This window comes from Tenrec ecaudatus, chromosome 17 (genome assembly GCF_050624435.1).
Source record: "Tenrec ecaudatus isolate mTenEca1 chromosome 17, mTenEca1.hap1, whole genome shotgun sequence".
Classification (NCBI taxonomy): domain Eukaryota; kingdom Metazoa; phylum Chordata; class Mammalia; order Afrosoricida; family Tenrecidae; genus Tenrec; species Tenrec ecaudatus.
This window is the reverse complement of record NC_134546.1, coordinates 56,609,039-56,634,753: the sequence shown is the minus strand read 5'-3', so window position 1 is coordinate 56,634,753 and position 25,715 is coordinate 56,609,039. Positions and strand designations below refer to the sequence as shown.

Sequence of the window (25,715 nt, the reverse complement as noted above, 5' to 3'; positions counted from 1 at the left end):
TTCAAAGAAATGTCCATTTGTTGTGATCCTTGTACAGGCAAGTAATGTTAAGAGAATTTAAGTACAGTCAGTGGGCTGTCGGTTTTTAACATGGTTGTAGAGTGCAGGCGAGGACAGAGTTATGGACTGCCTCTACAGACGCTTTCCTGCTGTCCTTTCCTGAAAGAACAAGCGATGTATTCTTTCAGACGAATGACGGCTATCGATTAACTCCAGATTCTCTTTCTCTTTCTCCATTTCTCACCTTCATTCCATTCCATTGCCCTGCATTCTCCTTTTCGTTTACGTTAAAATGCCACTTCCCTTTTTAATTACGTTCCGCCCAGACACTTCTGAGGTTGATTTATTTGTTATTAATGCCCCATACACTCCAGTGCCAGATCCCACTCCCATGATGCCACCCGTGGGAGTTCAGGCTTCCATTCTGAGTCACGACACCATCAGGATCTCGTGGGCAGACAACTCGCTGCCCAAACACCAGAAGATCACAGATTCCCGGTATTACACCGTCCGATGGAAGACCAACATCCCAGCAAACACCAAGTACAAGGTACTGACCCATGGGCTCTGGGTGAGAAAAGCTGAAGGTCAGTGTGGCTTCCGCCTAAAGCTCTTGCTTCCTATCTTTCCAGAACGCAAATGCAACGACTCTGCATTACTTGGTGACTGGTTTGAAGCCAAATACACTCTACGAATTCTCTGTGATGGTGACCAAAGGTCGAAGGTCAAGCACGTGGAGTATGACAGCCCATGGGACCACCTTGGAATGGGGTATGTGTCTTGAGGGCATTTCTGCTCGCTGCAAGACGGGGAAAGCCGATGGACATCACGCTTAGGTTGTGCCGCCTTCCAAGTCATGAGCCGCCTCATCACCTGCCTTTACTACCCAAGATGCGATTGAGTGTGTGAACTGGTGATAGAATCCAGGGTACCCTTAGCATTGGAGTTTGGTGTTTGCTACTTCAACTGATATATTAGGGTTTTTGAAAATCATTATGTAGAAACATTAACATATAAAAGGACACACATTGCACAGGCACACTAGACTTTAGGGATCGGGAGACTTGGCGTTCAAGCCTAGCTCTGCCAATTTACTGATTGCCCGATCACGGGCAATTCATTTAATCTCTCTGAATTGCGGTTTCTTCCATCTAGAAAAGGAGGGCAGTAAGCCTTGTCTTTGCCACTCTAGTGTTCCTGTGCGGGTAGAATGAGGAACGGCAGGGAAGCGTGGTCATTATAAAGCACTGGGTGGAAGTGGGAGGATGCTCTCAGGAATCGTGACCACCCCTCCCCAAAATGAAGCAGCCAGCCAGCCCTTCCCCACGAGACTGCCGGTGCCTTACCTCCTAGAGCCTGAGCACTCGCCCAGGTGACCTACCTTGAAGCTGCTTCTACAGTCAGTGTCTCCCCTGGAATAGCCAACGGGTTTGGTTTGGTTTTTGTTCCGTAAGGGGACAAAAGAAACAAAAGCAAACTAAGGAGTGAGTAGGCCATCTGAGGCTAAGGTCCTGTTTGCTTCTTGGTCACTTTTAGGCTTTCTGGAATTTCTTAATTTGAGGTCACTTTAGGCCTTTTGGAATTTCTTCATATAAGGATATATGCAACTATTGGGAGTTTCTGTCTGTCCTGGCCTCCTGTTTCTCCCTTTCCTATAGGAAAAGGCTCTAAAACATTTTCATTAAAACAGAATGAAAGATAATGGAAGTTCTATCCAAACTCTGAAGCCCCTGCTTACAGGAATGAAAACAAAAGAGTTATAATTTCTCCCCAAGCTGAGCTTGACCATAACATCTTTTTGCCTTCTGTTTAGTTCACTGGACTTTGTCTGAGTAATGAGTTGGATTTTGAGATCCAGAAATAACAATGCATAGACGCTTAAATAGACCTTGAGTTTGCTTCCTCTGCCAAAGCTACAAAAACATATTTTGTCTTTAATTCCAACCCATTCGCCAGCAAGTAAGAATGCTTTTTCCCCTAGGACGTGTGCAGTTCCATCTTATACTAGGCACATTCCTGTATTTCAGGAAGAGGCGCACATTTGACATGGAGTTGATTTTCTCATTGCCTTAGTAATACTTTTAAAAGTTTTTAGCTCTGGCATGGAAACACAAGAACTACACTGTCATTCTTCTTTCATTGGTTTTTTTGTCTCGTGAGTAGCCTCGCATGTAAGAGCGATAGCTTCAATAACTGATATCTGTGATTTTAGCATAAGCTTAAGGTGAAAAACATCAATTTGTTAATTACTCTGAGGTAAACTGGGACTTACAAAAGTCAAATTTATTTTGGAAAGCCAGGTGTAATTGAGAGATGGAGCTATTTTAAGCCTGAAATGGTTCTAACAAACTAATCTCAAGCTTGCGGATGGGGGTGCGGTGACCTTAGCCAAATTACATAGCTTCTCTCCATTTTGAGGGCAGTGGTAAGTGATTGTCGAGATTGCCGTGAAGAGCTAGTGAAGAGCTGGTCCTGCTTGTAAACTCCCAGGCATGCAGTAGGCACTTGGTAAATGCAAATGCCCTTTGCCATTTTCCTCATGCTCCAGCCTGTACCCGATACTGCCAGCGGAGGTATCCATTTCGGATCTTTATAGTGTGGCACTTTCTCCGGGTACTGGGCAAACTCTTGGGGGAGTGAATTCTATGCACATTTTGAATTCTTTGAGGTCAGGAGGCTTTGCCCGTCTGTCTGTTTGTTTTTAATCTTAATACCAATAAGCCTGAACCCCTTACCATAGAGAAAATACCGACTCATAGCGACCCTACAGGACAGAGTAGAACGGAACTTTTGGGTTTCCCAAGACTTTACATCTTTATGGGAGCAGACAGCCTCATCACGGTCCCGTGGAACGGTGGTGTGTTTGCAGTTAATAGCCCAATTTGTAACCTCTATAAATAGGTCCCATCAATGGGAAGCTTTGGACAAATAGGTAAATGAAAATGGACAAGACTTATTTTAAATGTCATTTTACAGGTCCTACGTCCCCACCCAAGGATGTGACTGTCGTGAGTAAAGAAGGGAAACCCAGGACCATCATTGTGAACTGGCAGCCACCCTCCGAAGCCAATGGCAAAATTACAGGTGGGGTGTCTCTGAGCAAGAGTTTTGTCTGAATCCTCTTCGTACCTGGCAGAAGCATTGTTGGATGGCAATGCTTTATTGTTGAGAGAAATTGGGGTCTGGGGGTGGCATAGACGTTTTTACAGGGTGGTGTGAGTCAGGCGGGAGCCTGCTCTTTGCACCAAGTGGCTTGAAAAGGAGTTGTCAGCTAACGGTTCTGACTCAGGATGCCCTTGGCGGCCTTTGGCTGCTGTAGGATTTTATGGATGCATTGCTTTCACCCAGGAAAGCTGTTCTTTTCAGCCACTCACTGGATAACCAGCTGCAGAGTCTTCGGCCCCTGCCTGGTGCTACCTAATACCCAATAAGTAGTGATCCTGCTTCTTCACCCTGGAACCCTCAAAGTCCGTCGCTTCAACTTCCTGTGCTCTGGCTGGGAGGACTGGCTGTTTTAATGGCCTAAGGCCTTCAGGGGACCTGGACTTTCCCTTGGCCTTCCAGGGATGCTTCCTCTGCCTTATCAGAAAGATAAGGGGTTGGCTGTTACATTCTTCCCCTTGCAACGTGTGCTGCAGACGGGTATGTTGAGCAATGGGAGTTTGTCCTGCAATGTCCTTTTGGGTGAAGGAGCAGCCGAAGGTGACTAAAAGGCCTTTCTGAGCACTGACCTGCACGGGCTTTCCCTGTGCGCCACTTTTTTTTTTTAAGTTGTGGATTGCCTCTTCTATTGAAGAAGAAGAAAAGGCAAGTATGCCTTGGCTTGGATTACTTTCTATTTGGTCTTTAAAACCCAGTGGAGTGGCAGGTCACGTAGGGTAGTGGCTGCAGCTGTTGCTGCAACAGTGAGGATAGAGTGCCCTCTGGTGGATGTAGCAGGGGACATTTCTCTGTGGCTGCTCTCGCCCCAAAGTTGGGAAGAACTTTGAAGCAGAAGTGACTGCCCATCTGTGTCCCAGGGCACTTTCTCCTACCCAGCATGTTAAACCCCTTGCTGGATTTCAAGGTGGCATAATTGTATTTAGAATGTATTTTCTGGATATTATTCACATATTATTTCCATAATACATAAATTATTTTAATTTTATTTTGCTTCATATTTTCATAATGATATATGAACGTATATTGTTCAAACACCAAGGTGTTGAAAGGATCACATGTTTTCCTTGTATGGCTTCTTAGCCATGAACTCTTAACCTCGGAGGGCCTTAACCCCTAAGCCACTTTTATCACTTCCGTCGCTGAAGCTTGGTACTGAAGACATGGTTTTCTCTGTACTGTGTGCAGGGGAGCTTTCTGGATGGGCTTTTGCTGTTGCTCAGTGATCAGTAGCTGGTTCTCTTCTTGTCTCTTCTGTGATCAGTACCGACTCACTGATTGCAAAAGGTAAAGCCATAAACTCCCTCGGACAGGTTACATCATTTACTACAGTACGGATGTGAATGCGGAGATGCACGACTGGGTTATTGAGCCTGTTGTGGGAAACAGGCTGACTCACCAGATCCAAGAGTTAACACTCGACACGCCATACTACTTCAAGATCCAAGCCCGGAACTCAAAGGGCATGGGGCCCGTGTCCGAAGCTGTGCAATTCAGAACTCCAAAAGGTAAAGCCCCCCACAATTGGTGTCTCCTTAGTGAACAGCTTACACGCGTCACCACAGCCTGTAGACGACATGGGTAGTAGCATCAGAAGCCTGATGATGAGCTTGTGCGCCCCAGTGGGGAAGGTTTATCTCAGTATGATCCCTCCCTCAGTTGGCTCCCAACTCTGTGCTCCCCAGGCTACTGGCCTGACCCTTTCATACACAGGGGACTTTTCACTCCAGGCTACTCAGGTCAGATGAATTGCTGGGGTGTAGATGGTGTGAGTCTCTTGATTCCCTCCCATACAGCTGAGTGTTGATGTGATGGGCGATTCTCTCCAGACGTCCAGGCTCTTGTCCAGAAAGCTGTTGTTTGAATGTGTGCGTATGTGTGTTTTTGTGGGGATGTACACCATTGTAGAGGGCAAGGGGCCCCTTTAGGAAAACCCCAGGTAAGAAATTGAAGATAAGTGTGCTGAGGTAACACGGGGGCTTCAGAATAGTTCCTGGGAAAATGGAAGCGCCCTTTAAAGAATAGAGTTGGGAGGTGGCTTTACAGCGTTGACACCAGGAAGGAACTTTCTTACCAATCGTACCGGAAACACGGCTCTGACTTTGTTGGAAACCTGTGGGGGATTTATTTTTACCTTTTAGATTTCTGCCTGTCCCACCTTCAAAGCTTGTGATCCTTGCTCTTGTTTTTTCTTCCCCTGTGCTTGACCTGTTAGCGGACTCCTCTGATAAAATGCCTAATGATCAAGGTAAATGAGTAGATGGCCTCTCTCTCCTTTCCTCTCTTTGTCACCTGTTATTAGCTTTTTGTTAGTTTTGTCTGTCTCTTTCTCATAACCCGAAGATCACGACCATGGGTCAAAAGAGCACGTCACTGTGGCCCAACTGGAGTGGACTCCATGTTGGTGGCACGTGGGGTATCTGAAAAGTTGGAGGATCACTTTAGGAGCTAAACAGACTGGCGGGAAGAAACCGGGTCCAGGAAGAGCTCTGTCGCTGAAGGTGTTTGGCACCCCGAGTGTGCTAAGATGCTGCAGCGCTGCTGCAGGGGTAGGCATGGGGGCCTGATGCGACCTTGCACAGTCCCTGGTCCTCACCATGTACCAGCGTGCATACTGACGGCAGCATCCCTGGTACGCCGGTCACCCCAAAGGAAATGTCATCAGATCTGTGGAGACCCTACCTTCCTCCGCTCACCAAGAATCTGCAAATCTGCCCCAGTAAAGAGCATCTTTATTGTGCGCTCTTCTTTGGTGAGAGCGGTGCTGTTCTTAGCCTGTTGCTGTAGGCTTCATCCAGAGCCCCTCTCGCCTGTTTCTTCCCCATCATTGTAAAGGAGTCCAGCCCAAACAATTTAAAATGGAGATTCAGGGAGCATGCACCTCAGTGCCACCGTCCTTGAAGTTGGCAATCTTCTCAATGGAATTGCCAAGACGGCAAGTAGCTGTACTTGGTGATTTCCCTGCGAGCCTTATGTGGAAGGGCAACGGAAGTGAATTTGGTGGGTTAAGAGCAGTTCTTTAGAAAATTCAGGGTCTTTGGAGCTTGGTTAATGTTAAGGAAGATTCAGAATTGAGGTGTAAAGCTCCAGGGCTTTGGAAATAGGTGTTTGCATTCAGTGAGTGTTAGCTTATACATTGTATGTGTGAAAGGCACACGAACCATTTAGAAATGTTGACGTAGCGACGTAAGTGTAAGGGTAGAAAAGTAATCATGGGTATCCACAGGATATAAATGCACGCGGATTCTCTTCACTCATTAACCAGGATGCGGTGCTGAGCTGCACTGCGCCCTCTGGTGCTTATAAACTTTTTACCCATTGGTATTTGGGGGGTTGGGGTTCATCCTTGGAATTTCTTGTTTATGGTTTGATTTTTTTTAATGTGGGACCATACAACAACCCAATTTATTGGCAAAGGGTGTTCTTTTGCAGTTATATACATAATGTAATGCTCTAAATGGCCGTCTTAAATGCAGCCCGCCTGTCTTAAATAGGAAGAGGCTTCTAAGTGCTAAGAATCTCCCCGGCCAAGACTTTCCGCCATGAAAGGCATATGAAGACCAACTGCAGCCTTGCCATGTGGGGCGTGTCAGTTGTGGGCAATGGTGAGAGAAGCGGAAGGATGGGGCAGCAGTGAGTGCGGACAGTGGGCAAGGGGCAGGGCCGGGTGCTCGGGATTCCAGGACGTGCCTTTGGGGTCTCCGAGGGCTTCCGCTGTTTGCTTTCGGGGATGTTCCGCTTCTGGAAACAGTAGCTTTGACCAAATAGAAGACGTTGCTTTAGTCATTAGCTCTGTTCTCCTAAAGGAGCAGCCACAGAAAACTTCACCTTGCAACTTCTTCATTTCCCTTCCAAGTCTAACACTGCACAGACGTCTTTGACATTAGTACGAGTGTTCTGTCGAGACACAGCTCATAACTCCATGCATTTCCAGTCGAGTTTTGTGTGTTGAAGGAGCTCCCGTTTATGTAAGTTGGTTTCTGAAGCTTCCTGTCATCTACCTTTGTTGAAGGGCAGGCTGAGAGTCTTCCCAGAAGACTTGTCCTCCTGCTAACCCTGCAGTAATAGTCGTCAATAGCTATTGAATACTTGTTCTGTGTCAGGTAGTACTCAAACTACTTTATAGGATTAAATCCCTAATTCATCCTTGTAACGGCTTCCTGACATCCATATGCCTATTACCCTTTTCATATGGCTGAGGAAACTGAGACCCCAAAAGAACAGCTAAATAGTTCACCAAGGGTCACACGGTATGTGCGGAGCCCTGAGGCAAGTGCTCCGGAGCCGCCTGCTCTCTCTCTCCAAGCGAATCTGCTCTTCCTCTCGGGCCATAAACCTTGGGTTGAGGGCTACTTCTGCTTTCGTGGGAAAGGGACTCCTGGTACGTGTTTTGCCCACATAAACGCAAGACCAAGCACATGAGTCATTGGAGAAGCTGCCCCATGTCCTGCTCCGTGAGTGCATTCATGCCGTCCCCTCATTGGGCATCAGGAGCTCTCCTTGGTGAGCAACTCAGAGCAAGACTTTGCTTTTCCTGTCTCCGGATGGTGAGGTGTCCCAGCAAGAATGGAGAGCCCAACTTGAACCTCCGCTTGCCTTGTGCTCCTGCCTCAGGGAACTTTATTTTGGCATGATCCATGCTGGGGGAGCGAGGGGGCGTCTACCGACACTGACTTGGCCAGGTCCCTTAGAAGAGTACAGAGCTCGTTCTGCAGAAGCGCCTCCCGGGCCAGTAGCGTGACATTGTCGTCCGGAGCAGGAAAGAGCTGTGAAACCGGGGTCTCGGCCTTTCCGACCCCTCGTTGCACAGAAAGCTGTATCTTCGCTTGCTGGGCACAAACGCACTATGGTTCCTCCCATTGATTTGCTCGTGGGAAGACTGACGTTGTCCAAAACAGATCAGTCCATTTGCTGTGAAGTGGACTGTCACTGTCCCCACCCCCACCCCCACCCGCTTTGTGTTGGGTTCTTACTGATGCTGTTTCTCCTCCTTCAGCCTCAGGGTCTGCAGGAAAAGGAAGCCGGCTGCCAGATCTGGGATCTGACTCCAAACCTCCTCTGAGCGGTAAAACCCTTCCTATGGCTCTCTGGTCTTCCTGCAGGCGGGGCTAGCTATTATGCTTGCAAGTCTGGCGTGGCGTGTCGCGTATTTGTGGAGGGCTATGACGTACTTGGTCGCGCTCAGCAGGTCTGGCCGTAGGCCGTTTTCTATAAAGCGCTTGCTGAGCCCCTGTACCGGATGTTGTTGTTAGATGCCGACAGTCAGCTACCCCACGCATCGCAGAGCGAAGCAATCTGTCATCCTCACAATCCTTACCTTTGAGCCCATGGTCGCAGCCACCATGCCAGCCCGCCTCATTCAGGGCCGTCTTCTTTCTCCCTAACCCTCTATTTTATTAAGTTTGATGTCCTTCTCCGGGGACCGGACAGCGCCACACATGGTCTTCCTAATACTGAATGAAGCCAGGTCAGCAGATAGCCTTCCTTCCCACTTCATACGCGAAGACACTCTGGGTGAACGGGTACTTACCGTTGAATTGACGTGTGGTTTGTTCTCTACATAGTTCATCACAATATTTTAAAAAAAAACCAAAGCCCTCACATGTGAAGGGTCAGAGGTAGTTGAATGAGGATTGATCTCAATGGAATGCAGGACAGAATTACCACCAGCACCAATACTTGCTCCCACACCCTAGCCCCTCAGCCTCTGATTTGTTTTTTTTGTTGTTGCTTTGTTTTGTTTTTTAATTAAATCTTTTTATTGGGGCTCATACAACTTTTATCACAATCCGTACATACATCAATTGAGCAAAGCACCCTTATACATTCGTTGTACTCGTCATTCTCAAAATTCACCTTCCACTTGGGTTCCTGGAATCAGCTCCGTTTCCCTTTTTTTCCCTCCTCCCCCTCCCTCCCCGGCCCCACCTGTTGACAGGGCTGGCTAGCCACTGTTCTCTCGCTATTCGAGGGAAAGATTTGAATTCCCTTCTCCGACAGGTCCCGTCACACGCGACGCAAGTGTCCGCTCTCGCAGGTTGGCTGGGTTTACAGAAGCAGACCGGCTTTATTGTCACACTAATGTCTTCCCCTTTCAGGTGGTTTAGGTTGGAGAAGCTATTTGCTTTGTTTCCCGTGAGCTTTTTTTAAAAATGGCTCCAGAAGTCAGAAAATTGCATGATTTACTGGTTGCTCTTTGCAAGACCAATTTGGGAGTGACATTAAACACTGGCGGGGGCGTGGGATGGTGGGGGCAGACTTGTATTTTGCCAAGTGTGGCTTTGAAAGCCTGGAAACACTAGCTTTGTACGACACCGTCGGAGAACACAAGGGGCCGGATCCGAGACCTCCAGGCACTCGGGCTGTGGACCAGGTGACCTGTTCTGGAGGCACTTAGTCACCAGGCACGGGGGGCAGGGAGGGAGGCGATAGAAAGGCTCGCACAGAGGGTCTGGACTGGCCTGCCACATGAGTGCCACGTGGGTTCCGCTGACCCTCACGATTGCCCCGTGCTTCCCCCGCAGGCAGCAACAGCCCTCACGGGAGCCCCACGTCCCCGCTGGATAGCAGCGTGCTGCTGGTCATCATCGTCTCGGTGGGCGTGGTCACCATCGTGGTGGTGGTGCTGGTGGCCATCTTCTGCACCCGGCGCACCGCCTCCCACCAGAAAAAGTAAGGAGCCCCTGCGCACAGCACGGCACGGGAGCCACCCGAGGCCGGATGCATTACCGCGTGTCACGGGAAACGGCAACGGTTCCGCTTAAGAACGTGTAGATGGATGGGGCACCTTCACAGGGCTGAAAGAGAGTAAGGAAGGACTCCATTTACCGGGATGGGGTGAAAGAAAACATGGAAGGGCCAGGGATAAGCCGCTCGGGATCCCCGACAGGCGCTGTGCTGACTGGTAGATGGAGCCGTGGAACGACTGCTCACCTGGAGCCCAGCAGGGAGGGGATGGGAGAAACACACCTTCCTACCCAGCCCACCCCCAGTGTCTTGCCAGCCCCTTCTATTGTCCAGCCCCAGCGGGAAGCCAGGGTTTTCCAGGTAGATGTGGTCCCTGTAGATTAATCTCTCAAGTTAAGTATGGAAAGTAAATCTAAAGGGGAGTGGAAATGCCTGCCCTTCCTGGTCGCCCCCTTGAGGTGGCATCTTCACACAGTGAGCCCTTCGTGGGCAGGACCTTCCTGCAGCTGCTTCCAGCCCCGGTGCTGTGGGGAGGATGGACCATGCTGTCCTTGTTCCAGATCTAGGTGTAGGAAGGTGTGTACAGATACGGACCTAGTCTCTCGCAGGAGCATAAACGCTGAACAAATCTGGACCAAGTAGAGTCACCCTCGTGGGGGCAGGGGCCGGCTTTCACAAGTCAGAAAGAATGGTCTGTCCCCACGGTGTGATGTGCCCAGAGGGCTCAAAGCATTGCTATCCCTGAACCTCCTGCTGTAGGATTTTGAGGCCTGTGGCGAATGGTAGCAGATAAAAGATGAGTTCAGTTAAACGAGGGAGGGGCCCGCTCCAAAATGCCATGTTCCCACTGACCCTTTGAATCCTCCTCATGATGTCCTGCCTTCCGACACTGGCGAGAACAAAGTTCCGTGTGCTGAAATAGCAGAAGGTAGGAGCTGCCCCACGGAGAAGTTTGTCACTGTGCCCGTGATTACATGTCTGACTTGGCCAGCCCGAGACAAGGTTACATGTGTTTAATGATGATTCGTTTGCCTGTGTCCAGTGGAACAGCCCAAGAATGAGCTACCCTGGAAGTGAGGTCACAAACTACCCGTGATGGCCTTGTGCGACTTTCTGTAGGTGCTGTGATTCGCTCGCTCCACCTCTCTGACGGTCCTTTGCCCACATAGAGCAGCCGCCCCCTGCCCTTTCACTGCCTCACTCTCCCACGAGAACGAGGTTCCTCTTCTGAGCCAGCCGATCCCTGCCCCTTACGACCCTCCTTGTTTACTCTTGGCTCTAAAGAAACCCGGGAAGCTTCAGAGGTGCAGTTCTTCGACACTGGCATCTTCCTCTCTGAGTTCGATTTTATATTCTACTTCAGAAATCCTGAGATCTTGGTTAAAAGACTACTCCGAAGCAAACTGACAGAGAAACCCCTTGGTGTTTGGGGGTCCAAGCAAATAAAGATTAAGGGCAACCATTCTGCTGGTGAAGAGACAGAAAGATAAGTCGGTGGGAGTCTCTGTCTTCTGTACTGGAGTCTGCCAGCCCTGCTCACGGGGCCCCTTGGTTGGAAAGACCCATATCACGTCATCACAGGGCTCTCCCCTCCACTGGTCACTTGCTGTCCAAGTGTCTCCATCAACCGCTGGAAAAACAAGTGAGGTTGTCTTCATACGCTGCTTCTTCTCTGATACCGAAGCACCTCCCACTGAAATGGTAGCTGTTTCTAGAACCCTAAGCCCCCAAGCTGGCAGAGCCTTTGAAGAGGGAACGCCTCCTTGTTTCCCACTCCACCTGGCCCACCTTTTCCCTCACTCCCAACAGATGGCCCAGACTGCCCCTGCGGGGACGTAGAGGGACGCTTAGCCCAGCGGACCATGATCTGCTCTAAAACCCTCCTCCTCTGCTTGCCAACGCTCCCTCCGCGGTCCCCTCCTGTCTGAAGCCAGCCTTCAATTGGCCTCTGGAGCTCTGTGCCTTCTGTCCTTCGAAGACCTGCCCCTGCGGTCCTCCCTCTCCCCAGCCCCTTTATTGGCTCACTCACACTGCTACCTTAAGAAATCATGCCAAGTGCACCCCCGCCCTCCTGCTCCGGCAAGGTCTTGATCACCAGCTTCTTCCACACCCGGGTCTGACCCCGCACCACTGGTTGCTGGGAGACGCGTGTCTGCCCTCACTGACTGTCCCTTCACTGCCCACTCGGGTTCCGGTCCCCTCCGAAAGGGATTCTGCCCCTGCTGCTTTTCCAGAAGCGTTTGCGTCAAGGTCGCCAGTGACCTCCTTATTCTGCAGCAGAACGCCTCACGCCTCATCTGGCATGGCCTCTCATGGTCGCACTCCTTGGGCCTTGCTCTTCGCCCTCTCCACTCACCCCGAAGTGGGCTCACCTGCCCTCCTGCTGCTCCCGTCTTTCCATCTCCACCCACAGCCTCTTATTTCCGAGTCTCAGACTTGCACACCTTACCACTGCCTCTTAGGTCGGCATTCCCCCTTGAGCGTCGCAGAGACACCTAAGACTCCATGATGTCAGAATCAGAATCGATCTTCTTCCCTGCCAGCCTGCTGGTCTTCCATTCTTCCAGTTTAGTAAATGCCTTGATTTCATTGATCCTTACTGAGTCGCTCTTCCACCCCCACCTAGCCCAACAGCTGTTTATTCTCCAAGGCCTCCCTTTCTGGCCCCTCAATAGCTTTCACTCTGGCTTATCCTTCCTCCCTCCTCTCCCAGGCCACCGTTAAGCACTGCTGCCCCTGTTGCGGTATCGTCCCATCCCAGCTGCTCTTTTATTCTGTCCTCACCCAGCAAATGAACAGCTGGGGTAAATCCTGAAATCAAAACGGATTGCCTGACTTGCCTACTGAAAGCCATTTAATGGCTTCTTATTACCCCCAAATGGAAGTTGAAGATGTGCACGTGTCTCTGGAAGCCCTTTACAGTCTGCTCCCTGGCCACCACCCACTCTGGTTCTCTAGGTGGCCACCCTCAGCACTGCTTACAATCCTTCTGAAATGCGGATCGGTGGCCTTCGCCTGTGTGAGCTGGTTCTGCCACCTGCAGTGCCCTTGCTGTCCCTTGAGGCCCGAGCTTAAGTGTGACTTTGTCGGGATTTCACTGTCTGCCTTAGCCACAATTAAGATATTGCAGTAATGCCACTTCTGGAGGAGATTTTAAAAATAGTACCCCAGTATCTTCCTCCCTCACCAAACGTGCGAGCAGGGCCCACCCCCTAGCACAGGGTCTAACCCACGGAGGCCCTTAGTAAGATGCTTACTGACTGGGTGAGCTGAGCGAGCCTGGCTCCGTGGCTCCGTTTTTTTAGGATTGCTCAGTGGGTGGTCCCAGTCTGGCTACCTAAACTGTTCACCCCTGCCTTCACCAGCCGTGAAAGCTGCCTCTGTCTCATTTAGTGAGTTTAGCCCTTCCGCTGCTGATGAGATGCTTGTAGAGAAAACTTCTTTAGAGATTGTTTGCTAAAAAATAGCATCTTGCTCTTCTGTTGATAACTAAAAAAACTACAGTTAGAAGGCAATATTAAAATATATCTTGTGTCCATATGTCTACCTAAAGTTTGGATGGAGAAATATATTTCGCTGCTCCCAGGGGTAAACTTCCTCTATTTTGTTTTTGTTTCAAGCTTCTGCCTTTCCTCAAAATGTCTCTCAGGAAGGGTTTAATCATTTAAGCCCTTTGGCAAATAGGCCTGTAAATTCCAGGGAAAGCAGACAGAGACCTCTCTCCTCTTCCTTTTATGCGCAGGAAGCGAGCTGCCTGCAAGTCCATGAATGGCTCCCACAAGTTCAAAGGGACCTCCAAAGACGTCAAGCCCCCCGACCTCTGGATCCATCATGAGAGACTGGAGCTGAAGCCCATCGAGAAGTCCCCGGACCCAAACCCCATCATGACCGATACTCCCATCCCCCGCAACTCCCAAGACATCACGCCAGTGGACAATTCCATGGACAGCAACATCCATCAGCGGCGGAACTCATACCGAGGTGTGTTGAGGGCAGGGTTTTCTTTGATTCCCCCCACCCCCCAACGTTGGCAGACTAGCTTCACCTAAATCATATGCCATCTCCCGAAGTGGCCTCCATGTGGGGGCTCCTATCTGAGCTCAGTTTGATGCATGGGCATGGTACAAGAGTCGGGTTCCGTGTGGTGGAAAACCCACTAGCATATCATGGGGGAGTCTGTCTCCCATCAGGCTTCGCCAGCTTGATACTTGAGCGTTTGAAGCAGCCTCACCCGCGGCTGTGTGTTCCATTCCGTCCCTTCAGATGGCATCCAGCTGTCATTGTGTAGATCAAAATGCGTTTGGCCTGATGGTCTTACTCAGAGACGCCCTGATGCAGCTTGCAGGCAAGTGTGTCCCCTGCATCGAGCCTCAGCAGGGACTCATAATGTTCCAGTCATCATTTCCTCTCTGTCACTCCCGGCAGAAATGCCTTCTCCCCGGTGTCACTGTTGGTGAGTCCTGGGTTCCCCTACTAGAATTCGGGCCCAGGGCCCAGGCTTGTAAGTAATGTCCATCTCTGATGTCTGTCTAGGCCATGAATCTGAGGACAGCATGTCTACACTGGCTGGAAGGCGGGGAATGAGACCAAAAATGATGATGCCTTTTGACTCCCAGCCGCCCCAGCGTAAGTTCACCCAGTCATGCTGGGGGCGGGGAGGGGATGGTGGAGGGGGAGCAGGACAGCGGGTGGCTATGATCAGTCTCTTCAAATGTGCTTAATCCTAACACAAAGGAGATTTGCGAAAGCTCAGAGGACTTGAAGCAGCCAGCCGGCATTTGCCATGTTTTGAAAAGAGTCTTATGCTTGACACTGACATCCCTAATTTGAATGTCAGCTGAAATGACTGTCTCCCTGGAATAGGGAAGAGCTGGGAGGCCTCCCTCTTGCTCAGCCTCAGGACAGCCAGGTGTCCCAAGCCCTCCGAAGACGTGCTGACACATGCTCAGCATTAAGTTTAGGTTCAAGGTCAGCCAGACATCGTAGTGGGAGGCAGCTCTTGGATCCCTTACATGCAGGTTCCTTTCCCTTATCTGTGACAATCGAGACAAAGGGTTTCTCCAGGGGGCTTCCAGCAGAGCAGCCCTGTCCAACTCCAGACTGGGATGGAAGCCCTGCCCACCCCGGGAGCCACTTGCCTTCTCCCAGCAGGCTGACAAAGCAACTTCTTGCCTGTGAGGCCTTGAATGCTGAGGCCAGCCAACCCTGGCACCGTGAAACTGCCTGGACCCAAACCCTGAGAGCAAGCACACACTAGAGTACACCTCAGTGGACCCTGAATCATGAGTTTCTGAATGTTCTCTTGGTTCCTTAGTCGCCGTCTCGTTTCAAAACTCTGTCAGCGCTCCCACCCCAGGTATTTAAATCATCGAGGACCCCCTACGCCGCACACCAGTGCAGTGACAGCAGACACGAAACACCCCTCCCAGGCACGCACGCACGCATCTGCACCGCACTCTGCTGCTCATTCACACCCACAGGACACGCATGTGCCACACTAGGTTCTGAAAACCAGCACGTAAAGACTCGGGGGCCTGTTTGTTAGCGGGTCGTTTCTGCACCGAGTCGTCTGTGCTTGGGACCTGCACAGACAGTGGGTGTGGCAGGGAGAAAGCGGGGTCCCCTTTTTGTAAAGTGGCACCTGGGTGGGCCAGCCAGATATTAAGGTGAAATCCCCTTAGAAAGTAAACTTATTTTTCCCTTTTGCTTTTGACTTACAAGCACAGTGGTAGCCCGACTTTTTTTATAAAAAGATTTGAGTTCCTTATGCAAACGGGCTTTCTTTTACAAACTAAATGTTGACTAGGCTATACCTGGATGTGTTCCTTTCAGATGCATTTACAATATTATTTAATTTGTGCCCCCAAATTGGGTAGGAGTGGACTTTCTTAGTTCAAGAATATGAAGTGGGAGACTCCAGCTATTGTGCTTGTGAGATGCCCCTTCCCACGGCAGCTGTAAGATGGGCTCCCAGAGCTCTGGGTCCTGGGAGGCACCGGCTCACCCACCACCATCTGCCCACCCTCGTCTCTAGGGGCTAGGCAGTGTGGAGGCTTGCTGGGGTTCAGTCCAGCAACCCTCAGTTCTGTGCTTTGCCCAGGGGACACCTGAACCTCCTGGACTTGGAGCACAGCACAGGAAGCGCCCCTTTGGTTTCTCAGGACTTGGGGCAGGGGTGCTTCAGCACCTGGGCCAGGTTGGCTGTGCCTCCTGCTTGCTCACACATGGCCAGGGCCCAAGATAGGTGGAGAGGAAAGGCTCCCAGTTCATTAGCCAGGCTTCCTCTTGCCCAGAGGAACATTGCGTGGCCTCACTAAGGTCTATGGAGAAATGAGTGACAGTGAACATTGTAACAGGTTCCCGGGGATAATTGTGTTCAATGGCATTTCTGAAACCCTCCCTTCAAGAGGGGGAAAAAGATTGCCTGTGTCTTCCTAGACAGGACAACCTCCGGGGTGGGGGTCGGTCTGGTTAGAACTGGCCATCTCCATCCAGTATTCTGTGTCTGCAACTCCTCCCAAGGGAGTGAGCGCCTGGGAGGTTTGTCCCCCAAAGGTAGCTTTCTGGGTTTGGTTTGGTTTTTCATTTCCAGGATAGATATTGAATCCTGATTAAAGGGGACCTTGATCTTCCTGGCCAAGCTGTTGGGGGGGTGGAACTTGTGTACACAGTGGGCCATGCTCCGTGCTCTCAGCACACAAGAGTGGTGTGGAGCTCCATTTGTATCCGTGCTATGTTATGAAAATAGTTTAAACACCCACTCAGTTGACTCAGCCCCAACACCTAGTGCACACCTCGTTTGGCAATTAAGAAAAAGCCGGGGAATTGGATACATGCGCCAAAGAGAAAGAACTTTGCTCCTTTGAACAGGGAAAAAGTAGACGCCAGATTTTATCCCCACAAGCAAGCCCCTCATATCCAAGTACAGCACATGGGCGGGATGAGATTGCAGAAAGCCATTCTGCATGATGCGTGCGTTGCTCATGTCAAACTACAGCGATGGAAACTTAGGCCATCGTCTGCTTGCTTACGGATTAATATCTGGGGACTGTTTCAAATAACCATTTCTAACGTGATCTATGTTGATTATAGCAGGGTTAATACATGTAGATCAGCCAAAAGGAAAAAACAGTTTTTAATCCTGACCACCCTTCCCCACGAAATCATTGCTGTTAACATTTTAGTTTCTATGTCTCAGATACTTGACACACACCCACCATAGACGAGAAAAATAAATAGGCACATGCAGATGTACACCTTGCAGATGGAGGTGCTGATTTTTCGTTGCTGTTTAATTGTAAACTTCACAGCGAATGGTCCAGATGGAGCTAGCTGCCACCAAAAAGCCAAGGCAGGGGTTGGGGAGCTAGCTGCCACCAAAAAGCCAAGGCAGGGGTTGGCCGCTGGGGAGGTGGGAGGGTGGCAATGCTGTCAAACGGATGTGTGTGTATGTGTGTGCATCTGAGCCGCATGTTAAGCATTTCTCTGTCTTGTGTTCATTCACAGCTGTGGTTAGTGCCCATCCCATCCATTCCCTCGATAACCCTCACCATCATTTCCACTCCAGCAGCCTCGCTTCTCCAGCTCGCAGCCATCTCTACCACCCGGGCAGCCCCTGGCCCGTTGGCACAGCCTTGTCCCTTTCAGACAGGGCCCATTCCACAGGTGAGAGATGAGGGGCGGAGCCCAGGCGGAAAGCTGAGACGGGGACGGGCTCGCCCTGCTAGGAGAGGGATCTGGCATTTGCTCTCCACGTTGCTGCCTAGCCACGACTGTCTTGTTACTGACTCAGACCTGCTTCTGTAAAGTCTGCTCGGTTTTCCTGCGTAAGGTCAGGTGCTCACCGCCTGGGGTTCCTTGAGGGAGAAACCGCTTGGCTCACTTTGCCTTCTCCTGTGCTGGAAGTCAACCGTAACCCAGCCTCCCTTCACCCAGTGCATGGTGTTTACCCTCCTCTCTGAGAGGAAGATTCATCCTGGGTGGACTTCAGATACCGGACATTTCATTAGCTGTGCAGTCGCACCATCATGTGGGAGAACAGTTAAAAAAAAAAAAACATGTGAGTAGACGCCAACTCCTAGGACAGAGTAGAACTGCCCTGTGGGTTCCTGAGACAGTAGCTCTTTCCCGGAGTAGAAAGCCCCGCCTGTTTTCCTGCACACTGGCTGGTGGCTTTGAACCACTGACCTGACGGTTAGCAGCTTGACACGCAACCCACTGCGCCACCAGGGCTCCTCAGGAAGAAGGTCAGTCAGGTGCAAATGACTTCTCCTGTTGGGAGGGAACTGAGCACAGCCTGTGAGGGGCAGTGAGGCCGCTGGGAGGGGGCGCCATCTACTCCAGCCACTACGTTCAGTCTGTGCAGATCGCAAGCGTCCGGGTGTCTAGTGGAGAGTGTTGCCATCAGGAAGGACTCAGGGGCACAGGTCATCCGGAAGCATGCGTAGGAGTTGAGCGTAGCAGCCCAGGGGGCTGGAGACAGGCATTGCCAAACAAGAGCTCGCCTGCCGTGTGGCAAACTTCGGCCGGCAGTGCTTTCTTCGAGGGAGGAGTGGTAGTAGGAGGAGCAGTGAGTGAATAAGGAGGACTGCCCCTCCTCCTCTCTGTTCCAGTGCGTAACGCTGGGAACTCCGCGGATGGACACGCACTCTGAGTTTCTGAACGCTGCCAGCGGCTAGTCCAGAACGCTTGCCCCGGTGCTGGGAAGGGAGGGAGTTGCAAGTGAATTGCTGTAGAAAACGATCCCCGTCCTCTATGCTAAAAGTTTAGATTGCCAGTGAATGTACAGTCCCCTCCCCACTTTAAGTTTTGGCTAATCAGTGTACCCCAGATGATGATGAACGTTTCTAAGGGCTGTGTGGTAACTCTCTGTTAGCCATTGTGGCTAGAAATTTACCTTCCCGCCACCTTCCTCCAGACCGGGAGTTGAGGACCCCACATTTAGGACAAGACCACCCTCAGGACCGACAGAGATTGCAGGCAGCTGTGTGCAGACTGTCGCAAAAGAACAGAGAACCTGGGGGCAGCTCCCCACACCTGGTCTCAGAAAGCAGACTTTGTGCCCAGACTCTGGTCCTCCGATTTTAAAGCAGAAGAATCCCACCCACTCCGATGTGGGCCTGCCTTTAGGGCAACGGTTCTTAACCTGTGGGTTTCGACCCCTTTGGGGGTCGAACGACCCTTTCACAGAGGTCGCCTAAGACCATAGGAAAACCCATCTTTCTCATGATCTTGGGAACTGAGACACTGCTCCTCTTTCCGTCTCCAGACGGGTCCGCCCGCATACGAGTACCCGGAGTGAAGACTGTTACCCATGCTACACCATGCTTCAAGACAACATTTCATTTATTTGTCACTAGAAATAAATAGTTCGCAATATATAATTACATATTGTTTTTGTGATTCATCACTATGCTTTAATTATGTTCAGTTTGTAACAATGAAAGTACATCCTGCAGATCAGATATTTACATGACAATTCAGAACAGTCTCAAAATGACAGTGATGAAGTGGCAACGAAAATAATCTTATGGTTGGGGTCACCACCACATGAGGAACTGTATTAAAGGGTCAAGGCATTAGAAAGGTTGAGAACCACTGCTCTAGGGGATGGCAGGCTTCTGTCAGAGGAGATTAGGAGGAGGGAGGGGCATGGAGCCCCTGCCCAGCCTTCCTCAGCAAGGTCTACTTTGGGCTGAGGCCCCTCGTGGATGGGCCGAGACCCCTTGTGGATGGGCTGAGAGGTGCTGCCCTGTTACCCATAATCCAGTCACGTTCAAGAGGAAGCAAAACTAAAGTGATAGATTGAAGGCATATTGGCTCTGAAACGTAGAGCAAGCATCTAGAGATGATCCGAGGGTGGTACTCCTGGATTTTCCGCGGAGTTGGTGGCCCAGGGCCAAGAGCGTTGCTGCAGGCCCCGTGTGCTCGGACTGAGCACTGAGCAGGTCTAGCGCCTGGAGAGCACCTTCGGGGCATTCACCGTGTGGCCCAGGGAGAGCGCGCTTTCCTCTCTGCACGCACTTGACAGTGCGGCCTTTGTGCAGCTCAAATAACTTTGGGAGGCAAGTAGGTCAGGAGGTAGGCTCTTCACAGACACTGGAGATTCAGCTATCACAGTTTCCCTCCCAGGCCGCTGACGTCTGACTCCAGGGAGCATCCTGCACAGGGAACACCGTCTGGTCTGACTGATGGCCACTTGTTGCACAAGCTGCCCTGGGCAGGACTGTATTCACCTAGTCAGCCTGTTTGTTTTTTCTTGAAGAGCCCTGGTGGCATAGTCCTTACTCATTGGACTTTGATCCTCAAGGTCAGCAGTTCAAAACCCCTAGTTGCTCCTCAGGAGAAAAACAAAGCTTTCTACTCCCGTAAAGAGTTACAGTCTCAGAATCCCACCGGGGCAGTTCTTCCCTGTCCTGTAGGGTCAGCATTGCCTTGATGGCCGTGAGTTTTGAGTTGAGCCCCACTTTGGTCCTCAGAGCGTGAATATAACAGTTTCAAGGCAGGTAAGGAAGCCCGAGGGGGCTTCCTCATGGTGTGACTGGACTTGAGACCACTTTTCTCCCTTCACCCCCTACGTACCCTCCCTAACCCACTCCCACCTAGCCCAAGACCATCACAGATGTGGGGCCAGCAGCGTCCCAGCTGTGCCTCAAGCGAGCCTAAGAGGTGCTATCCTCGGTCACCCCTCGAGGCTGGGAGGTGACTCGGGTCCAGTAGGGTTATCCCCGGGCCTGACTGGCTCTCTGAATCTGAGGCGGATGTGCTATAAGTGAGTCATCCCTGGGACCCAGAGGAGGCAGCGCTCCAGGTTGGTGGGAGCCCATCATCTGCACGAGCAGCTCTGCTAATAAAGTCCTGGCAGAAGCGCCCCTCAGAGGCGCAGGCAAGAACGTACATTGTCTCTGCACCAGCGTAGTTAGGCATGACTACAGAGTGCATCTTTCTAAGGCTGAAGACGGGGAGTCGGAGGACTTGCGGTCACCGAGTATCGCCCTGAGCCACTGCCCTGCTTCTCCTCACCCTTAGGGCTGGGCTGGGGTCTGCACCGTGCAGGCCGTCAGAAAGGCCTTCCTATGGTAGTCTCCAAGGCCTTGGTGCTGCTTCCGCGCCCCTCCCCGCCACCCCCCTCCCCCGGGAGTAGGGCTGGGGGCGAATGTTGGGCCGAAAAGAGCAGTATCGCCTAGTCTTAGGGCACCTGATACCCCTGCCCCAGTGGTTGTAACTGACTGCCTTTGGAGGATTACCCGCAACGCTAAGCCTGGTGCCTGACTTAGCGGACGCCTTCTGGCAGTTGACAGAGAGAGGAAACATTATCAGTGGTTTATGAGTGGGCTCAGCACTTTCCATTTGCTTTCTGGCTCCTGGTCCAGTGAGTCACGCGCTGTTCTCCCTGTTTTCCAGGCGAAGAAACTAAGACTCAGAGACATTCAGCAGCTGCTAAATTCACCCAGCAAGCATGCCAAGAATAGGGTCCAGGGCTGTCGGTTTCCAAAGGCAGTGCACTCCCCACCCCCTGCTCCCTCGTGTGCTGAGACCATCCTGTTCTGGCCGAGTCTCCCCTGCTCCAGGCTGCTCTGCCCTCGTTCCTTTCTCTGGGCCACAAGGGCCTGCTGATGGCAGGAGCTTAGAGCTGTTTGCAGACGCCTGGACTGTGTGGGGGTCCAGGTCTTACGCACAGAGCCTGTGGCCTGGCCCTTCCTGCAGTAGCCTCGAGGCCACAGGGGATGGCTGGCACTTGTCAGGTGCTGGGGAGGTGCCAGTCTCCTAAGACTCCTCGTCAGTGAAGGGGGGTGTTCATCTCTGTGCAGTAGTCACTGCCTCTGAATGAATAGTGGGAGGAGGCTAGGGCTCCGTGTCCTAGGCTCCCTGGTGGATACTGACAACCAAACGTGGGAGGTTAGGACCACCTGGTGGTGGAGGCGAACGCACTGGCAGAGGAGGTTGCGTGGGGCCCTCAGATGGGGGCATTCGTAGCCCTGACAGCCATGCTCAGTGTGCGTGTAGGTCGGGCCTCACACTGGTCCCTGATAGAGCTGCCGGAGGGGGCTGCTCTACAGAATTAGCAAGAACCCTGCGCTTTACAGTTGAAGAAACACTAATGCTTTGCCTTTCCTGCTGTAGAATCCATCCGCAATACGCCCAGCACTGACACCATGCCAGCCTCCTCGTCTCAGACATGCTGTACCGAGCATCAGGACCCTGAAGGTGCTACCAGCTCCTCGTACCTGGCTGGCTCGCAAGAGGAAGACTCAGGCCAGAGTCTCCCTACGGCCCACGTCCGCCCTTCCCATCCACTGAAGAGCTTCGCGGTACCAGCAATCCCACCCCCGGGGCCTCCCACTTACGACCCTGCCTCACCAAGCACACCGTTGCTGTCCCAGCAAGGTAAGGCCACCCGTAGGGACCCTTTGGCGCAAGTACAGGGCAGAAGCGTCCTCTGAAAAATGCCCAGCGGGTGAACTCCGGGCTTGCCTGGCCCAACAGTTCAGAGCAGCTGTATGGGCATGCCCCTCCTTTGGGATTGCTTCAGCCTCCTGAACTGTGTACTGTGCCCACAAACCAACAGGGCCGTGGGCAAGAAGAGACTGAGTTTGTCCAGCCTCCCGGGGTCCGGGGTCCCCTCACTCATGAGACTGCTAGAAAGGGCAAGGGGAGGCCTAAAGACGGCCCCGGAGGATGGAGCGACTGTGGCATAGTGACATGGAGCCCTGCAGAGGGTGGTACTTGCCCAAATTCATGCCAGTCTCACTGCCAAGGCATGCTGACCCCCTAATTCCTTCACCCTGTGACCTGCGACTTACTACAGACGAGGTGATGCTTCCCCAGGGGCCCATTTGCGCCCTTAAAAACTGCCGGCACAAGAGAGCTATCCTTTCCCGGCTTCTTTCCACCAGCATTTCTGCATTAGAAATGAAAACAAACTTCCAAAGAACACTTTATTCGTTTAAAAATATTACACATGTTAAAAAATGTTACACATCCACATGAAGTAACAGTGAGAGCCGGAACCGGGCAGGACGCAGTGGTTTCCGGGCCTCGCACGCTGTCCCCTGGAGGGGGTGATCTGCTCAGTGGGAAAGAGCTGTGTGCTAACACCTCCTTTGACGGGTGTCCACCTCACAGGGTTTTCCTGTGTCCCATTTTTCCAAACGGAAGCCTAGAGAGGTGTGGGTGCTGTGGCTGGTCTTGTCGGAGACCCAGCAAAACTCACCAGGTGGCGGCTACTCTGCAGGCTGGTCGCACTGTGGAAGCTGAAGCCTACCGCTAAGCTCTTCCTGCTCCGTCCATTCTTCTGCCCTGCACCTGGGACACGTGCTCTTATAACAGCACCTGTGGTGCAGGTGGGGAATACTGGTTAGGTCAGTCAAATACTGGCACGTCTCATCAGACTGCATCTTGAAAACGCGTCCGTGCACGTCACCGAAGAAGTCGAGCGTTCAAGTTCCTGGTGACAGGCACAGGGCCTTCGGAAGTCTAGTTTCTCTAGTGTCTCGCAGAACCACCGTCCGCGGCAGTAAATGCTGCCCTCTGCGGTGGCAGATCTGCTTCACACGCCCTCTAGAAAATGTCTACCGGATGCCAGAGCCCCAGGAGCCGGCGTCTGTCAGTCAGTCCTTCTGTGGGGTAGCCCTGGAGTGCCTCTCTGTGATGGACAGCACTGCCCAGGGTGGGCCAGGCGGGCTCCTCGCTCCGCGGCAGAGGGCAGGGGCTGGCCCGGAGCAGCAGGAAAGAGCCAGGAAGGGCTCTTTAAGAACCCTGAAGCAGGGCACTGGGCTTCTCGTGCCACGTCTGTGCCTGCTCCACATCTGGGGCTGGACGCCCGCCCCCTGACGCGCCTCTCCCCCTCCCCCGCAGCTCTGAACCATCACCTGCACGCGGTGAAGACGGCCTCCATCGGGACTCTGGGCCGGAGCCGGCCTCCTATGCCCGTGGTGGTCCCCAGTGCCCCTGACGTGCAGGAGACCACGAGGATGCTGGAAGACTCCGAGAGTGTGAGTCCCCCGCGGTGCCCGGCGTGCCGCCCCCAGCCTGCGTGGGTAGAGCGCCCTCCTCTGCCGGCATGGGGCTCGTGTGCCACCCCAACGCGGCCAGTGTCCAGTGCCCAGCTCCTGCCGCTCTGAGCCAGCGCTGGGTCCTATCAGCCTCAGCCCGCTTCATGACCTCGGCTGCGAGGGAAGTTGCTGGAGTGGGGATGCTCCCAATTCAGAAGCATTCGCGGGCTCTCACTCACTCTGAATGCACAGGGCTCAGAGAGGGGAGTCAGGGCCCTGGGACGCAGGTACCCCAACAGTGGTGAGGGGGCAGGGGCAAGGCTGCCGGCGGCTTTGACGCTGGGGGAAAGGCTTTGGGCCGTGAAAAGAAACGGCCATTGCTCCCTGGGGGGTTTAGCGACCGTGGGTACAGTCTGGGTCCTGTTGACGCTTTGACCACTCGCTCCCGGGTGGCCCCTGGTGTGGTGCAGTGACGGGGCGCCCTCTTCCACAGAGCTATGAACCAGATGAGCTGACCAAAGAGATGGCCCACCTGGAAGGACTAATGAAGGACCTGAACGCCATCACAACAGCGTGACGGCCGCCGCCAGGACCTGTCTCCGCGCCTGAGCGGAGAAGTCTTGGGACTTCGCCTTGAGAAGCAAGGAATTGTACAGAGTCCGAGAGGACGGCACTTGAGAACCGAGCGCTTGCGCAGACCCACACCGCACCGTGGCCGGGCGGGCTCGGGCCTGGCCCCTGCCTTCTCCTGGCCAGCCTGCAAAGAGCCCAGCCGGGGCAGCTCCCCCTTGCCTGCTGAGACCCCGCAGGACTGGGCCAAAATTCCGTGTCCAGGGAAGAGGCCAGACACAGAGCCTGCCTTTCCCTCTGTGGTCAGATGGAATGTCGACATTGGCACTGATGTACAACTTGGTGTCCCGTTGTATTTTACATGTAAGACAGAGAGACACTGTCGGGAGCCAAGGCCACCATCGTCCGTCTGTCCGTCGGCGGAGTTCGCCCCAGCGGCTGGCGGGGACTGCTTGGTGCGGTTGGTATGGAAAAGTCGTAGCCGACGGTGTGAGCTGTTCCAGGGTTGGCTTTGTGTTTTTGTTTTGATTTTTAATTCTGAGTCGTCGCATCCTCTGCCAGCTGTTAACCCATCACTTAAGGGGGAGGAAACTGTTGCGTTGCTGTTTGTAAGCTTTTTTATTATTTTTTTATTATAATTATTAAAGGCCTGACTTTTCTCCTCTCATCACTGTGAGATTACAGATCTATTGGGGTGAACTGTAACATTGGAAGGACTGGCTTGTTGCTTTCTGTGAAGTTTCAGTATTGGGGTGGGGGCGGGTGGGGGGTGGGGAGCCGGGCTGCCGAGGTTCTGGGGATGTTTGGGTCACGTTGTGCTTTTTGCCCAAAGCCTGCAGAGAATGGAAGCATCTTCTTTATTGTCCTTTCCTGGCATGTTGTCCCTTCATTGCCTCTCCCCCCTCCCCACCAAGTCTCCCTTGGCGCTGCTTTTAAAGTCCTGTGCAATAGGGGGGTTCAGGGCTGTACCCTGAAACCAGGAGGCTGTCCCTACCCTGGGTGCTACAGCTGTACACAGGAGTGCGGTGGGTGGAGCAAGACCCTTCCCCTCTCTGGGCTCGCCCCTGCCCTCTGTGGAGTCCACACGAGTGTCCTTGTTTCTCCACTTTCTGCCCCTTGGCAGCCCGCTCTCCGCTGCAAGCTCAGAGCCATGATGAGGCGGGCCAGGGGCTGTCGCACCAGCACAGCCCCGTGTCTCTCCCAGGGCCTTCCCACCACCCAGCTGAGCTGCCCTACAGGGTGGCCAGCAGCCCTGCACAGCAGCCTTCTCTCCAGGGCCCTCCCCGCGGGGCTTCGCTGCAGATC

General features: G+C 52.5%; 1 protein-coding gene across 4 annotated transcripts in view; it reads left to right on the top strand.

Annotated features, from left to right (window-relative positions):
* Positions 1-25,077, top strand: part of NEO1 (neogenin 1) — a 201,943-nt gene extending 176,866 nt beyond the window's left edge. For 2 of the 4 annotated variants that reach the window (XM_075535788.1, XM_075535789.1), the window contains exons 17-28: positions 375-550; positions 633-771; positions 2,977-3,084; positions 4,473-4,667; positions 8,156-8,224; positions 9,684-9,831; positions 13,589-13,827; positions 14,380-14,472; positions 17,353-17,511; positions 21,970-22,233; positions 23,704-23,840; positions 24,334-25,077. In XM_075535788.1, coding sequence (XP_075391903.1) covers positions 375-550; positions 633-771; positions 2,977-3,084; positions 4,473-4,667; positions 8,156-8,224; positions 9,684-9,831; positions 13,589-13,827; positions 14,380-14,472; positions 17,353-17,511; positions 21,970-22,233; positions 23,704-23,840; positions 24,334-24,417 — 1,811 coding nt within the window. In that variant the 3' untranslated portion in view covers positions 24,418-25,077. The remainder of the gene's footprint in view (positions 1-374; positions 551-632; positions 772-2,976; positions 3,085-4,472; positions 4,668-8,155; positions 8,225-9,683; positions 9,832-13,588; positions 13,828-14,379; positions 14,473-17,352; positions 17,512-21,969; positions 22,234-23,703; positions 23,841-24,333) is intronic. The other 2 variants (XM_075535791.1, XM_075535790.1) reach the window with 1 other exon arrangement.
* The last annotated feature ends 638 nt before the right edge of the window (positions 25,078-25,715 follow it).